This window comes from Rhincodon typus, chromosome 43, assembly GCF_021869965.1.
Source record: "Rhincodon typus isolate 14 chromosome 43, sRhiTyp1.1, whole genome shotgun sequence".
Lineage (NCBI taxonomy): Eukaryota > Metazoa > Chordata > Chondrichthyes > Orectolobiformes > Rhincodontidae > Rhincodon > Rhincodon typus.
In genome coordinates, this window is record NC_063374.1 from 1,893,862 (window position 1) to 1,910,576 (window position 16,715).

General features: G+C 44.8%; 2 protein-coding genes across 3 annotated transcripts in view; one reads left to right on the top strand and one right to left on the bottom strand.

Moving 5' to 3' along the window:
- Positions 1–495: 495 nt before the first annotated feature.
- The window catches only part of LOC109932096 (zinc finger protein 84-like), a 46,377-nt gene continuing 30,157 nt past the window's right edge, over positions 496–16,715 (bottom strand). The window contains exon 3 of the mRNA XM_048619539.1: positions 496–1,163. Within this exon, the coding sequence (XP_048475496.1) occupies positions 661–1,163 (503 nt within the window). The 3' untranslated portion in view covers positions 496–660. The remainder of the gene's footprint in view (positions 1,164–16,715) is intronic.
- LOC109932105 (gastrula zinc finger protein XlCGF8.2DB-like) overlaps positions 14,957–16,715 on the top strand; it is a 64,865-nt gene continuing 63,106 nt past the window's right edge. The window contains exons 1-2 of one of the 2 annotated variants that reach the window (XM_048619459.1): positions 14,957–15,314; positions 16,574–16,676. The gene's annotated coding sequence lies outside the window, so the exon portion shown is untranslated. The remainder of the gene's footprint in view (positions 15,315–16,573; positions 16,677–16,715) is intronic. The other variant, XM_048619458.1, reaches the window with a different exon arrangement.

Here is a 16,715-nt window from a genome sequence, read left to right on the forward strand (position 1 = left end):
TTTCAAGGGGCTGAGTGGCCTATTCCTGTGCTCCAACACAGCTTCTGTCACAGTTCAATGAGACCTCATCACCAAGTGACTGTATAAATATAACTCAGATGCTTCATTCTGGTCCCCTGCTCTCATGACTCAACCTGACCCAACACCCACACCTCCCCACCCCAACACACACGTTCACCATCACTCTCACTAGGCGTCTGGGTGTGGAAGAGACTTCAACGAACCACCCAACCACCAGACACAATAAGAAACACGGCCAAAAGGAGCTCAGAGAGAAACTCAGTAACATCATGGCGAGTTTGGCCCATTTGGGAGAATGAAAGAGAGGGAAGCAGCAGGGACAGCTGATCAGATTATCTCAATTCTCATGACAAAGAAGCTCCATGAACTCCTCACAATTGTCTTTGGACGTAAGTATATAGAAGATAGAAACAAGTACGCCCTGTAAAAGCAGTGACTTCATGATACAAAAATTAAAACTCAACACATTGTGTGTACAAGACAAAGGAAGTTTATTTGATTTACAGAGTATTAACACCCATTACTGAGCTGTATATTAACATCAGCGGAAATGGATCTCATTGAACACGGTTCAGGCCCAGATGTAATTAACGGCAAAATCCACTCAACGAGAGAGATCTTTATGGAGAGATACTGTATTTACTGGTGAACTCGCTGGTGTGTCAGCAGGTTGGATGCTTGACTGAATCCCTTCCCACACACAGAGCAGATGAATGGCCTCTCCCCGGTGTGAACCCGCTGGTGTCTCAGCAGGATGTATGATCGAGTAAAATCCTTCCCACACTCAGAGCAGGTGAACGGCCTCTCCCCAGTGTGAACGCGCTGGTGTCTCAGCAGGTGGGATGACTCAGTGAAATCCTTCCCACATTCAGTGCAGGTGAAAGGCCTCTCCCCAGTGTGAACTCGCTGGTGTCTCCGCAACCGAGATGTCTCAGTGAACTCTTTCCCACACTCAGTGCAGGTGAACGGTCTCTCCCCAGTGTGAACTCGCTGGTGTGTCAGCAAGGTATATGAGCGAGTGAATCCCTGCCCACACTTCGCGCAGGTGAATGGCCTTTCTCCGGTGTGACTGCGCCAATGAGTTTCCAGGTCAGACGGGTAATTGAATCCCTTCCCACAGTCGTCACATTTCCAAGGTTTCTCTCTGTTGTAACTGCATCTATGTCTCACCAGGCCAGATGATTGGCTGAAGCCTCGCCCACACACAGAGCATGTATACAGATTCTCTTCACTGTGAACTGTGCTTTCTCCTTCCATGGCCAAAGACCAATGATATTCACCTCCTGACAAATCCAGCGTCTCTAGCAGGTCTTAACCTGATGTTTGATTTGAGTTTCCTTTCTGTAAATCCTCCCTTTCCCATTCCCTGGAACATGAATCTGAAACAAGAAACAGTGGAATGAAAGCAGCCAATTGAAATAAAAACCCAACTGCGTTAAGTGAAGGGAACCTGCCACCAAGTCAGGACTCTGATCTCCTGCAGGAGAGTTTGGGAGAGGAGCAGGAAAAGGAGATGACTGGTATTGGCAAACAGGATTAAGGAACATCCCAAGGCATTTTATACAAATACAAGGAGCAAAAAGCTAGCTAAGGAAAGGGTAGGTCCACTCAAGGAAAGACGTGGGAATTTATATGTGGCCCCAGAAGAAGTGGGCGAGGTCCTTAAACAGTACTTTGCATTGGAATTCACAAAGGAAAAGGGCATAGTGGATGGCAAGTGTTGGAAGGGTTATGTTGATATTCTGAGGCATGTCAATATAAAAAAGTAAGTGGTGTTGGATGTTTTGAAAAGCAAGTCCCCAGGACCTGATGGGATCTATCCCTCAATGTTGAGGGAGGCAGTTGAGGAAATTGCTGGGGCCTTGTATGAAATCTTTGTATCCTCTTCAGTCACAGGAGAGGTGTCAGAGGTCTGGAGAATAGCCAATACTATTCCTTTGTTTAATAAGGGCAACAGGGATAATCTGGGAAATTACAGGCCGGTGAGCCTTAAGTCAGTGATATGGAAATTATTGGAAGAATCTTAGGGATAAGATTTACTCACATTTCAAAAAATATGGATTTATTAGAGATAGACAGCATGCCTTTTTGTGGGGAAGGATCAGTCTCATTGAGATTTTTCAGGAAGTGAGAAAGAAGATTGATGACGGCAGAATGGTAGATGTTGTCTATATGGACTTTAGATAACGTCCCTCGTGGCAGATACAAAAGACAAAGTCATATGGGATCCATGGTGAGCTGACAGTCTGGCTCAGTCATAGGAGAGTGAGTAGCAATGGAAGGGTGTTTTTCTGACTGGAGATCTGTGGCTGGTGGTGTTCCGCAGGAATTAGTGCTAGAGCCCCTGCTGTTAGTAATGTATTAATGATTTAGAGGAGAATGTAGGTGGCCTAATTAGTAAGATTGTGGATGACATAAAGACTGGGGGACCTGCGGATAGTGTTTAACTCACTGCTACATCTCTTCCAGCCATGCCCACCTTGAAGAAGTTCTGCTCCTCTCCCCAACTGCATTTCCATTTTTCTTGTTCACGGTCATTAATTTCACTGTTAAATAGTCCCCATTATCAACTATTCATTCCCCCAGAGTGATCGTTACACAGTCCTTTGTCTGTCCAACTGTTTTTCACTCTTTCTGGGCTCTACTTCCATGTATTGTTTACTCAACTTCCCCCCCCCAACCTCATCTTCTGCATAAATGCCAACCTTTTCCGAGCTACCCTTAATTCTGAAGAAGGGTCATTGGACCCAAAATGTTAACTCTGATTTCTCTTTAAAGATGCTGCCAGATCTGTTTAATTTTCCCAGCAATTTCTGCTCTTGTTGCATCTGATTAGATTTAGAATTTGAAATGGGAGTTGTCAAGTATTTGAGAATGAGGAACTTGAGCCAGTGGGTTTGGTTGCAGATGTTTCGTCACCCTGCAAGGTAACATCATCAGTGCACCTCCAGTGAAGCGTTGGTGTTCTGTCCCGTTTGTTATTTATATCCCTCTGTTTGCTGGGTTGGTTGGTACTACATCCCATTCTGTTTTTCAGTGGTTTGTATATCGGGTCCAGTCAATGTGTTTGTTGATGGACTTCTAGTCAGAATGCCAGGCCTCCAGAAATTCCCCGGAATGTCTCTGTTTGGCTCGTCCTATTATGGATATGTTGTCGAATTTGTGTCCTTCACTATCTATGTGTATTGAGACCAATGAGAATTGGTCTCCTGATGGCTAATTTGTCTTCATGTATGCTTATTGCCAGTTTGGCCTGTGTATCGTTTTTCAGGGTCCTTGCATGATATTTTGTACATTACTTTAGCTTTACTGGTTGTGGGTATGGGATCCTTTACGTTTGTCAGTAGCTGTCGCAGGGTGGTTGTTGGTTTGTGGGCTACCCTGATACCTAGGGGTCTGAGTAGTCTTGTGCTCATCTCTGATATTTCCCTGATGTAAGGTAGGGTGACTAGTGTGTCTGGCCGTGTTGTGTCTTCTTGTTGTGGTCTGTCACGGAGGTAACGGCGGATTATTCTTTCTGGGTATCCATTCCTTTTAAAAACTCCGTATAAATGCTCCTGTTCTGCTTTGCGCAATTCTGGGTTGCTGCAGTTAGGGAACCAGATTACAAAAACCCTGAAGAAATTACACAGCCCAGGAAACATCAGCAAGACAGACTATCAAAAAAATGAACCAGAGGGATCCAACACACCTCGCTTCTATGGACTCCCTAAGGTACACAAACCAAGGGTCCCCCTCAGACCCATTGTCTCACTACCAGGCATGCCAACATACAGACTAGCCAAAGAACTACAACGGAAACTGAAGTACTTAGTTGACAACACTACCAACTCCATCCACTCCTCCCAAGAATTCCTCAACATCATCAAGGACACCAGAATAGAAGAGGATGAAATAATGGCATCCTTTGACATAACAGCACTATTTACATCCATAAACATCGACCTAGCCAAAGAGACAATTGCCACACTGCTGGACGAATCAGGAAAGCAGGCACCCCACAACACCAACAAGGACAACACCCTGAAGCTGCTGGATCTGTGCCTGACAACCCACTTCACTTTCAATGGCCATATATTTAAACAAATCAACGGAACACCAATGGGATCCCTAATATCAGGACTGATAGCAGAAGCAGTAATGCAAAGATTAGAACGGACAGTGCTCCCCACTATCCAACCCAAACTCTGGGTCCGCTAGGTAGATGACACCTTCGTGATTATTAAACACACAAGGCAGAAGAAACCCACTGACACATAAACATTATCCTCACCAGAATAAAATTCACAAAAGAAGAAGAGAACCACAACCGACTACCCTTCCCAGACATAATAGTGGAACGTAAGAACAATGGGGAACTCCAGACTGGTGTATACAGAAAGACTACCCATATGGACCAGATACTTAATCACACTAGCAACCACCCCAACATCTATAAACAGAGCAGCATCAGGACACTGCAACAACGTGGAATTGAACAAAGCAGAACAGGAGCATTTATACAGAGTTTTTAAAAGGAATGGATACCCAGAAAGCATAATCTGCTGTTACCTCCGCAACAGACCACAACAGAAAGACACAACATGGCCAGAAACACTAGTCACTCTACTGTACATCAGGGACATATCGGAGATGACCACAAGACTGCTCAGACCCCTAGGTATCAGGGTAGCCCGCAAACCAGCAACTACCCTGCGACTGCTACTGACGAACATAAAGGATCCCATACCCACAACCAATAAAACTAATGTAATATACAAAATACCATGCAAGAACTGTGAGAAACATTACACAGGCCAAACTGGAAGAAAACCAGCAATAAAGATACACGAAGACCAACTAGCCACCAAGAGACATGACCAATTCTTACTGGTCTCAATAGACACGGACAAAGAAAGACACGAGTTTGACTGGGACAACACATCCATAATCACACAAGCCAAAAACAGACATGCCAGGGAATACCTGGAGGCCTGGCATTCTGATCGGAACTCCATCAACAAACACAATGGTTTGTATCTCGGAGATAACAAGGTGTAGAGCTGGATGAACGCAGCAGGGCAAGCAGCATCAGAGGAGCAGGAAAGCTGACGTTTCGGGCCTAGGTCCAGTTCAATGAAAAACAGAACCGGAAGTGATACCAACCACCCCAGCAAACCAAGGCATATAAATAACAATCGGGACAGAATACTAATACTTCACCGGAGGTGCACTGACTATGTTACCCAACAGGGTGACGAAACGTCTGCAACCAAACCCACTGGCTCGGTGAGCAAGTCTACAACCTCATCCACAATCCGAGCTGCAAATATTCTCAAAACAAAACCTTTAAATGAGGAACTTTCAGGGTTACAAACAGCAAGTCAGTGTCTAGGACTAAACAGGGCTGATCTTTCAAAGAGACAACACAAACACAAAAGGGTTAGACAGCCTCCTTCTACATTGTAAAATAGGGCTGAGTTAGCACGGCTTTGTCAAGGTAGGTCCTGCCAGAGAATTGTTTGGATTCCAACAATATGACACCATCCAGGACAAAGCAGCCTGCTTGAATGGCACCTCGTCCACCACCTTCAACATTCACACCCATCACCATCAATGTGCAGTGGCAGGAGTTTGTACCATCTACAAGACGCAATGCAGAAATTCACCAAGACTTTTTTTTTAGACAGCGCAGAAAAACGAGGGCAGCAGGTACATGTGAACTCCACCACCTGCAAATGACACTCCAAGCCACTCACCATCCTGATTTGGATCTATATCAATATACATCTACAATCCTTTGCTGTCACTGGGTCAAAATCCTGACAGCATCGTGGTTTTGCCTGCCTCAAATGCACGGCAATAGTACCAGAAAGCAGCTTACCACCAGTTTCTGAAAGGGAATTAGGGTTGGGCAATAAATGCTGTTCCAGCTAGCGATGCCCACATCCCCCGAATGAACAAAATAAAACAAAAAGCCCCATCTTAGACATACGTGGCACTCTACTCATCAAATTGTGTCGATGAGACAAAGACCTCTTTACATCTACTTTCTGTTATCTGCCAGTCCCCAGCAATCATGCTATTATGTTACCTCCTATACCATGAGCTTTTATTTTCTCCAACATTCTTTGTTGTGGCATGTTATCAAATGCCTTCTGGAAATCCAATCAACTTCCCTTTATCCACAAGTTCAAAGAAGCCAACACATATTTAATGATACAAGTGGAAATATGTGCAGAGACAAAGCAATCTGAATTTTTTGAGACGACAGGACATGACGAGAGCAGTTAGCAAAATATATTACAGTTTGGGCTCCACAAATACTGAGGCAAAAACAGGGTAACTGTGGTCAGCCCAAAAAATTGGACAGATTCTTGGAGAAAGCAAAGCGATGACAAAGAACAGAAACTGGAGCATGCAAGGAAGGAGAGACACTAGTGTAGTAGTATTGTCATTAGACTAGTGATTTTGAGGCCTAGTCTCATGAGCTCAAATCACAGGCAATTGACTGGATTTTAAACTAAATTTTGTATAAACCAACAAAGCTGGAAGTGAAAACTCATTTTATGGAGCTATAATTGATTGTCTTAAAAACATTTCTGGGTCTCCATTGCCTGCATGCGTGGAAAACTGGTTGACATGCGATTCCACACCAAGGCCAATATGATTCACTTGTAGATGGCTTAGCAAATTGCTCCCTTTTGAATCCCTGACGTGTAGCCTGCAGATGCAGCAAGCGACAGGAAATGCCATTGTGTATTGCAGGGTGAATGGAATATATAAGTAGGGACGTAATCCTGTACTTGTACAGGGTATTGGTGAGACTGAGGTGCTGTGTATAATTTCAGTCTCCTTATTTAACAAAATGATATAACGGCATTAGAAGCAGGTTAGAGAATGTACACACAACTGATTTCTGGGAAGAAGGGGTTAGTTTATGAGAAAATTTGCACAGGCTGAGCCTGCGTTTATTGGAGAGGGGCGAGGTAAAGGTGAAAGGCTGCTTCCACTTGTAGAAGTGTCTAGGATTAGGGAACAAAGGTTAAACATGAGGATAATTATAAAAACCTTTTAAGAAAATGAGGATAATTTTATTCCCGTGAGTCTTTGGAATCATTTCTACCCTTGCAAGTGATGGATGCAGAATCATTCCCGATTAACAAGGAAATCAAATTGTATCAGAGGTCACCTGGAAAGTGGAGTCAGACCACTATCAGATAAGCCATGATCTTACTGAATGGCACAGTCGGCTCTTTATATGAAATGGCCAACTCAGAGTCTTGAATCAGAGAAGAATTACCATAATCTTAGCAGGAAATTCAGACACAAGGTTGGCTTGAACAGGCTAAGTTTGTTCTCCATGAAATATATTCGGGAGAAAAGGGTAACTAGGGAGAGAATAGGGTCCCTTAAAGATCAGCAGGGCCGCCTATGTATGGAAAATGGGGAAGATACTAAACGAGTATTTTGCAACAGTATTTACTGTGGAGACGAATATGGAAGATATAGAACGTGTGGAAATACATAGCGACATCTTGAAAACTGTCACGTCATATTACAGAGGAGGTGGTGCTGGATGTCTTAAAACACATGAAGGTGGATAAATCCCCAGGACCTGATCAGGTGTACCCTAGAACTCTGTGGGAAGCTAGGGAAGTGATTGCTGGACCACTTGCTGAGATATTTGTATCATTGATAGCCACAGGTGATGTGCCGGAAGACTGGAGGTTGGCTAACGTGGTGCCACTATTTAAGAAAGGTGGTAAGGAAAAGCCAGAGAACTATAGACCAGTGAACTTGACATCAGTGGTGGGCAAATTGTTGGAGGGAATCCTGAGGGACAGGATTTACAAGTATTTAGAAAGGACTGATTAGGAATAATCAGCATGGCTTTATGCATGGGAAGTCATGTCTCACTAGCTTGATTGAGTTTTTGAAGTTGTAGCGAAGAGGATTGATGAGGCCAGAGTGGTGGTCATGATCTACGTGGACTTCAGTAAGGCGTTCAGCAAGGTTCCTCATGGTAGATTGGATGGCCAGGCTAGATTGCATGGAATACAGGGAGAACTAGTCATTTGGATACAGAACTGGCTTGAAGGTAGAAGGCAGAGGATGGTGGTGGAGGGTTGCTTTTCAGACTGGAGGTCTGTGACCAGTGGCCTGCCACAAGGATCAGTGCTGGGTCCACTGCTTTTTGTCATTTATATAAATGATTTGGATGTGAATATAGGTGGTATGGTCAGTAAGTTTGCACATGACACCAAAATTAGGGGTGTAGAGTTGGACAGCCAAGAAGGTTACCTCATAGTATCTTGATCAGATGGGCCAATGAGCCGAGGAGCGGCAGATGGAGTTTATTTTAGATAAATGCAATGTGCTGAATTTTTGAAAGGCAAATCAGGACACACTTAATGGCAAGGTCCTGGAAAGTGTTGCTGAACAAAGAGATCTTGAAGTGCAGGTTCATGGTTCCTTGAAAGTGGAGTCGCAGTTAGTTAGGATAACGAAGAAGGCATTCGGTATGCTTGCCTTTATTGGACAATACATTGGGTAAGGAGTTGGGGGTCATGTTGCGCCTGTACAGGACATTGTTTAGGCCACTTTTGGAATACTGTGTTCAATTCTGGTCACCCTCTATTGGAAAGATGTTGCAGAACTAGAAAGGGTTCAGAAAAGATTTACAAGGATGTTGCCAGGGTTGGAGGGTTTAAGCTATAGGGAGAGGCTGAATAGGCTGGGGCTATTTTCCCTGGAGCATCGAAGGCTGAGAGATGACTTTATGGAGGTTTGTAAAATCATGAGGGGCATGGTTAGGGTAAATAGACAAGGTCTTTTCCCTGGGGTGGGGAGTCAAAAACTAGAGGACATAGGTTTAAGGTGAGAGGGGAAAGATTAAAAAAGCGCCTAAGGGGCAACTTTCTTACGCAGAGGATGGTGTGTGTATGGAATGAGCTGCCAGAAGAAGTGGTGGAGGCTGGTACAATTACAGCACTTAAAAGGCATTGGGATGAATAGGAATGGTTTCGAGGGATACGGGCCAAATGCTGGCAAATGGGACTAGATTTATTTAGGATATCTGATCAACTTGGACGAGTTGGACCAAAAGGTTTGTTTCCTTGCTGTACATCTTTATGATTCTAAGAGGCACAGCAAGACAGAGCGCATTTGTACAGAATGAATGGCAGTACCCAATCCACTCTGTCTGCTTGGACAGACAAACAGGGGGCTGGAAGAACACAGCAAGCCAGGCAGCATCTGGAAGAAAGGAGAAGTCAGTCTTCAGGGTAACACCCAAAACGTTGACTTCTCCTTTTCTCCAGATGCTGCCTGGCTTGTTGTGTTCTTCCAGCCTCCTGTTTGTCTACCTTGGATGCAAGCATCTGCAGTTTTTTTGTCTCTAACTCTATCTACTTGGATGGTGGAACAAGAGGATCAATACTTACAAAAGGCAACTGGAAAGGCATTTGAGGGAAATAAATTTGCAATACTTTGGGGGGAAGAGTTGGGAAATTAGACTGATAACATTGCTCTACAGAGAGTTGGTGTGGATAAAAGAGGTCGAATGGCCTCTTAACTGTGCCAAAAAGAATTTAAGCTCAATTTTTGCAGCCTCTGCTCATAAAGTAAACCTTGTATCCAGGTATCAGTGAGGTAAATCTGCACTGCTCTCCTAGGCAGGCCCATTCAGTCTCTCCTTCAGGTATGCTGCCCAGACCGGGGCACATCCTCCAGGGCTGCTCTGGTTAGGATTTCGAATCGCTTGGGGATTTACCAGTGACACTGATCTCGGAAATCTTTACCGACAGACACAACAGACAAACCTTTTACGTTGCACGGTGGAATGCCGATGATACTTAGGCGGTGGTGAAAGGAGTGACTCTGTCAGATCTTGCTGTGATGTTTGGTTAAAGTTGACCCATCTTGGGCAATACTTCCCATTGAACGTGCTGCAAAAGGAGTGGACAGAAAGCCCCTCCCTCTCTGTCCCGGACACAATGTTCCGGCTCCAGCGACTGCACGGCGCATGCTTGTGCCGTAGCCTGGCCACACCCCTCATTCCCTCCAGTTGGTTGGAAAACCGGCTGAGTACCCGCCCCTCTCTTTCAATTGATCATAAGCCGCCGTCATTCATTCGGGTGGGTGTGTTGGAGTATGCGCGGTACGAGAGATGTCCGTTTGGAGACGGCCGATTGAGGTTTCCGCTGGCAGGGTGTGATGGTTGAAAGGGGGTTTGAGGGGGGCGGCAGCTGTCGGTGTATCGATGTGGTGGTTAGTCTTCATACAATGCCCATTCTAGGTCTGAGTCTCCAAGCAAGTGACACGTTTGAAACAAACGTCGTCTTGTATAAGAAAGATGTTGTTAAAACTGACAGGGCGCAGAAAAAATTTACAAAGATGTTGCTGGGCTTTGGGCTACAGCGGGAGGGCTGGGTTTTTCTTCCCTGGAGCGTTGGAGGCCGAGCGGTGACCTTATAGAGGTCTATAAAATCATGAGGGCCATGGATAGGGTGACTAGCCAAGGTCTTTTCCCTGGGGGGGGGAGTCCAAAACTAGAGGGCACAGGTTTAAGGTGAGCAGGAAATGATTTAAAAAGTACCTACGGGGTAACATCTTCACGCAGAGGGTGGTGCGTGCATGGAAGGATCTACCAGAGGAAGTGGCAGAGGCAGGTATAATAGCAACATTTAAAAGGCATCTGGATGGTACATGAATAGGAAAGATTTAGAGGGATATGTCCCATTTGCCAGCATTTGGCCCTAGGTCAGATTGGGATGTCTGGATGGTGTGAGGAGTTGTGCCAGAGGGTCTGTTTCTGTGATATATAACTCTATGACTCTATAAATGGCAGGGCTATAATAGGCTATGGGATTAGCCTAGTTTGGTGTTTGTTGGTCAGCATAGACAAGGTGGACTGAAGGGCCTGTTTATCTGCTCTGATTCTATGACTATGAAAGGACATTTACCAATAGTGAGGCAATTGATTTTTGAGAATGGTCAAGAGGTTGGAATTGGGCTAGTGCAGCAATCTGAAAGGATTCTGTGACCAGCAGAGATTGGAATAGCTTTCACAGACGGGTTTGAGAACAAGGATAAGAAATGCAGAATTTCGGTGTTTCTCAACTGGCAGTCTTTTTAGGTCGGTGAGCACAGAATGAGGTTAATAAGGCTTGGTGCAAGTGAGCACATTGGCAGCAAAGTGTTGGATGTACTCAAGATTACAGAAAGCTTGAAGGTGGGAGATGTATCAGGAGTGTGTTAGGGTCATTCAGTGTCACATTTTTAGCAAGGCTTTCCTATTTTCAGCATAGGGGAACCGAGGCTGTGCAGTGTCACCGAGGTGGAAATAGAATGTTGGGGTGAAAATGTGGCTCTGTGGTCAAAGATTTGTGTCTGAGTCTGGTCGTCCTTCAACTTTGTGGACAGTCCAGTTCAGACAGTTGCTAGGGATGGAAATACAGTCGGGGTTAGGAAGGTTGTAGCAGGGACTGAAGCCAGTAGCTTTTATTGTCCCAGTACTGATTTGGAGGAAATTTCTGTTCATCCAGCATTGGATGTCAGGACATAGTGTGACTTGGGAGCTTCAAGGTGATGAATGCTTTGTTCCCCTTGTCCCTCAAGGTGGTGGAGGTGGCTGGTTTTGAAATGTTTTGCCAAAATTCTAGTTGACTTGTTGGTAAATAAAATCCCTCTCCCTTCACTAACTCCTCCTTCCAGATTTCTGTCTCTCTCTCTGTCCCCTCTACCCCATCTTCCCATGGAGATTAGCGTCTTTATGACCAGACTGAATGACAGATTCCACTCCCTGAAGGACACTAGTAAAACAGATGAGTTTTTATGAAGATCCAGTAGTTTTCAATGTCACTTTTTCTGTGGCCAATCCTACGAATCAAATTCATTCAGCTCAATTTCACAACCTGCCCTATGGTTGGTTAACCGTTGGATAAGAGCATTTAGAAATACGTATTACCTGTATAACCAAGCAGAGTCAATGTGGCTTTATGAAGGGTCAGTCATACCTGATAAGCTTATTAAAATACTTTGAGGTAACAAACAAGGTAGATAATGAGGAACCAGTCGATTGTAATATATTTAGATTTCCAAAAAGCATTTAGTAAGATATTATACATGTGATCCATGCTGTTTGGCGGCGTATATTAGCACAGATTGAAGATTGGCTGATGAATAAAATACAGAGTTGGACTAAAGGGGCATTTTCATGATAAAACAATAAAAAGTAGGAAGATCAGCCCCTCAAGCCTGCTCTGCCATTCAGTAGGATCATGGCTCATCCAACATTCTTCACATTCACTTTTTAGCCCTTTCCCTGTAATCCTTGATTCCCTTACTGATCAATGATCAATTTGATCAAGATGGATAGCCATCTCAGCTTTAAATATTAAACCAGGACTCTGCCCCTACAGTTCTCTGTAGCAAGGAATTCCTTCTTCCCTATCTCATTCCTAAATTGGTGTCCCTTTACTCCGAGTCTACCTTCTCCCTAGGTATCCTTTTGTTTTTAATGTATGTATAGAATGCCTCGGGATTCTCTTTAACCCTACTTGTCAAGGTTATTTCATGGCTCCTTCTTGCTCTCCTAATTCCCTTCTTGAATTCTGTTCTGCTTTCTTTATATTTCTTACAGGCATGACAAATTTTAGCTTCCCAAACCTTACATATGCATCTTTTTCCCTTTTTGACTAAATTTACAACCTCCCTCATTATCCAAGGGTCCCTTACCTTGCCATCCTTATCCTTCCTTCTTATTGGAACATGCCAATCTTGAACTTTGATCACTAGGTCTTTAAACCACTCGCACATGTCAAATGTGGACTTGCCTGATAACAGCTCCTCCCAATTAACTCTCCCTAGCTACTGCCTACTGCTGATGCAATTTGCTTTCATGCAAGGTTCTGACTTCTCCCTATTCATAACTATTTTAAAACTTAAGGAGTTGTGATCACTGTTTCAAAAACGCTCTCCCACTGAAAAGTCAGTCACTTGGCTAGGCTCATTAGCCAGTACAAGTTTCAGTATGGCCCTTCCTCTAGTTGGACTATCGCATGATGTTTCAAGAAATCCTCTTGGATACACTTAAATTCTGCCCAGTCTAAGCTTTAAGGAAGTCCCAGTCAATATAGAGAAAGCTAAAGTTTCCCTACGACAATCCTATTGTTACTGCATCTTTCCATAATCTGCCTACGTATCTTTTCCTCAATGTCTCAGTGGCTGTTGGGGGGCCGATTGGATAATCCTATCAGAGTGATTGCATGCTTCTTATTTTTAAGCTCTACTCGTATTGCCTCAGTAGATGAACCTTCCTGTAATTCCTGGCAGATGTGACATTTTCCCTGTTTAGTAAGGCAACTCCTCCACCTCTTTTACCTTCTTCTCTATCTCATCTAAAACAAGAAAACCCTGAAACGTTAAGCAGCCAGTCTTGTCCCTCTCTCAACCGAGTCTCTGTAATGGCCACAACATCATAGTCCCATGTACTCATCCAGGCTCTAAGCTCATCTGCCTTACCTAGAATACTCCCTGCATTGAAATAAACACATTAGTACCGCTGTGTTCATTTACCTATCTCTGCCTGGCCTTCTTTTCTGACTTAATGGTCCTAACATCTGCCTTCCCCTCAAACCCTCCGCTTGCTAACCTGCTGCTCTGGTTCCCAGACCCCTGCCACTTTAGTTTAAGCTCTCCTAGGAAATTGCTATGTGGACCTGATGTCTAATTAAAGCGTTCACATGAATAAGAGATCATTCAGTCTGAAGAAATCCCTGCTTGATAGGTGATGGAAGTGGCAGAGAATGATACTTGGATACGGAGGTTAGTGGGGTGATTATGTGAGGACAAGGGGATTCTGTCTTTGTTTTTGTTGGGGGAAGGGATGTGAGGGCAGAGGTGTGGGAAATGCAAGAGATGCAGTCGAGAGCATTTTCAACCACTGAAGTGGGGGGGGGTGGATGTTGCAGTCCTTGAAATAAGAGGACATCTGGGATGTTAGGGAGTGGAACGCCCCATCTTGGGAGCAGACACGGTGGAGACGGAGGAATTGGAAGTAGGGATCACGTTTTTGCGGGAAGGTAGGTGAGAGGAGGTGTAGTCTAGGTACCTGTAGGAGTTGGTGGGCTTGAAATAATGTCCGTTTCGAGACAGTCACCAGAGATGGAGACAGAGAAGTCCAGGAAGGAGAAGGAGGTATCAACCTAAATATGGATTTCACTGCTTTCAAAACTTCTCCACCCCCAGCTTCACCACACGACCAATCCCCTCTCTCATCTCCGCCTCCTTGACCTCACACAACCTGTCCATCTTCTCTCCCACCTATCTGCACCTCTCACCTCACTGATCAATCCCCACCACTCCCTATCTGCACTCACCTATCACCACCCCACCCCTCGTCTCTATTTATTTCTGAGCTCTTCACCAGCACCCACCCACCCCATCCTTTTCTGAAGAAAGGTCCCCCGCAACGTCAACTTCCCTGTTTCTGTGATGCTGCCTGGCGTGCTGGGTTCTTCCAGCTCCACACTGCCTTTTGAATGACTGTGATTTTGGGGATTCTTGGAGGAGGCCGAGATCAATCATACTCTCGTAATTTTGGCTAAACATTATTGTAAATGCTCCAGCCCATACTTTGCAATGGTGTGCTGGGTATCCCCATCATGCACACGACGAGAATGTGTTGCTTTGTTTTATTTTGAATGAGTAAATTGTGAACCTTCTCTAACCAATCTGCATCCTAATCGTGGATTAGTCCCGCCCCTCTTTCACTTCGATTGGTTGGAGGACCGGTGATCTTGCTCTGACTTCCAGCCACACCACCCCCTTTCTATTGGTTAGCGTGTGCTGCCAATCACTCAGGTGGGTGCTGAGCATGCGTTGTACGGAGATGATGTGGGATTCGTGGGGGTACTCAGCTGAGCTCTCGTAGGGCTGGAGAGTTGGTGCCCTGTCAGTGGCTCCAGTAGGGAGCCGGTGTTTCTGTTAGACGGAACACTCAAACTCCGTGTAAGAAGCTCCAGGTTCAGTGTTCAGTGCCAGACGCCAGCTTTCCTTAGAAAACAGGCCCCGAGTTAACGGCCGCCGGAGGGCTCAGGAAGCGCGCGCAGCCGTCATCTTGGTGAGGGCATTGCCCTGCAAGACGCATGCGCGGCCCGCAGCGTCATGTGACCTGACAAAGCCGAATGAAGACCCCACTGGAACAATCAGAGACTGATCTCCCGACAGGCAGCAGCAACAACAACAACTTCTATTTCAATACCGCCTTTGACATAATAAACTATCCCAGTGCACTTCACAGAAAAGAGGTAAAACAAATTGTCCTGTAGAGCCACACGAAGCGATATCGCGGCAGATGATCAAACTTCTTGGGCAAAGAAAGTAGCTTTTTAAGGAGAAAAGTGGGGGAGGGAATGCCAGACCTCAGCACCGAGGCAACTGAAGAATGCAGCCACCAATGATGGAGCAATGAAAATTGTGGGGATGGAATTAGAGCAGCCCAGATATTTCGGAGGGCTCTTCTGGAATCGGGAAGATCACAGAAACAAGCAGGGGTGGGCCTTGGGGGAATTTGATATTAAAGCTGAGAATTTTAAAGTCAGGATGTTGTTTGGATGGGAGCTAGTGTAGGTCAGCGGGCGCAGGACTCAAGAGTTGCTGCAATTTGCCGACAGCAAAGTTTTGAGTGACTTGAGTTTCCAGAGATCAGAAGGTGGAAGATCGTTGTGCACAGCATTGCAGTAGTTGAGGTCTGAGATAATAAAGATATGAACGAGGGTTTCAGCAGTAGCTACACTACGATAGGGGCAGGCGCAAATTAGATGACAGATGGAAACAGGCGGTCTTAGTACTAGCATAGATATAAGATCAGAAGCTCCTCTCCGAGTCAAATGTAGCACCAAGTTGTGAATAGCCTGGCTGAATATCAGAGTGTTGCCAGAGTGAGGGATTGAGGTAGCAGCTCGGGAATGAAAATTGGAGCAGGGACTGGAAACAGTGGCTTCATTCTTCCCAATATTTAATTCGAGTTAGTTAAACTGCATGAAGAGAGTCGGTAACCAGAATGGACTATGAGGCTGATTCCAGATTTAATTTAGTTTGAACGGGAAAGAAGGAGCAAAAGGAACACTTGGGAATATGGATATGGAAATTTCAGTCCTGAAGGTAGATTGGAGAAGGCGAAAAGGAGATTATGTGGAAGTGGATAGTGAGAAACTGTTCATACTGGTAAATGCATTGAGAACAAGAGTGCAAATTTCAAATAATTTACCAAGTGAAAAATGTGATGGGGGAAAAGAATTTTTCATGCAGCTGGTAATTAGGATCTGGAATGTAATGCATGGAACTGTTTAGGCAGATTCAGTCAAGGGTATTATATGATTATTTGACTAGATGCAATGTACAGGATGACAGAAACATCAGTAGAATGGCATAAAGTCAGAATGATAATGTAAAGAACCACACAGGCACAATTGGCCGAATGGCCTCATTCTGCAACATAGTCGTTTTTGTGTTTCTTATTGTTTACTTATTGCTGACTTATGAACATGAGGCTATTTTTCTCCAGTTCTGTATGGTATGGCAACATTGAATATGGAGACAGGGAGGATCAGACTAATCGATCAAATGTGGCGCTGGAAGAGCACTGCAGGTCAGACAGCAACTGGGAGGTTAGTCCTGATGAAGGTTCCAAACATTGACTTTCCTGT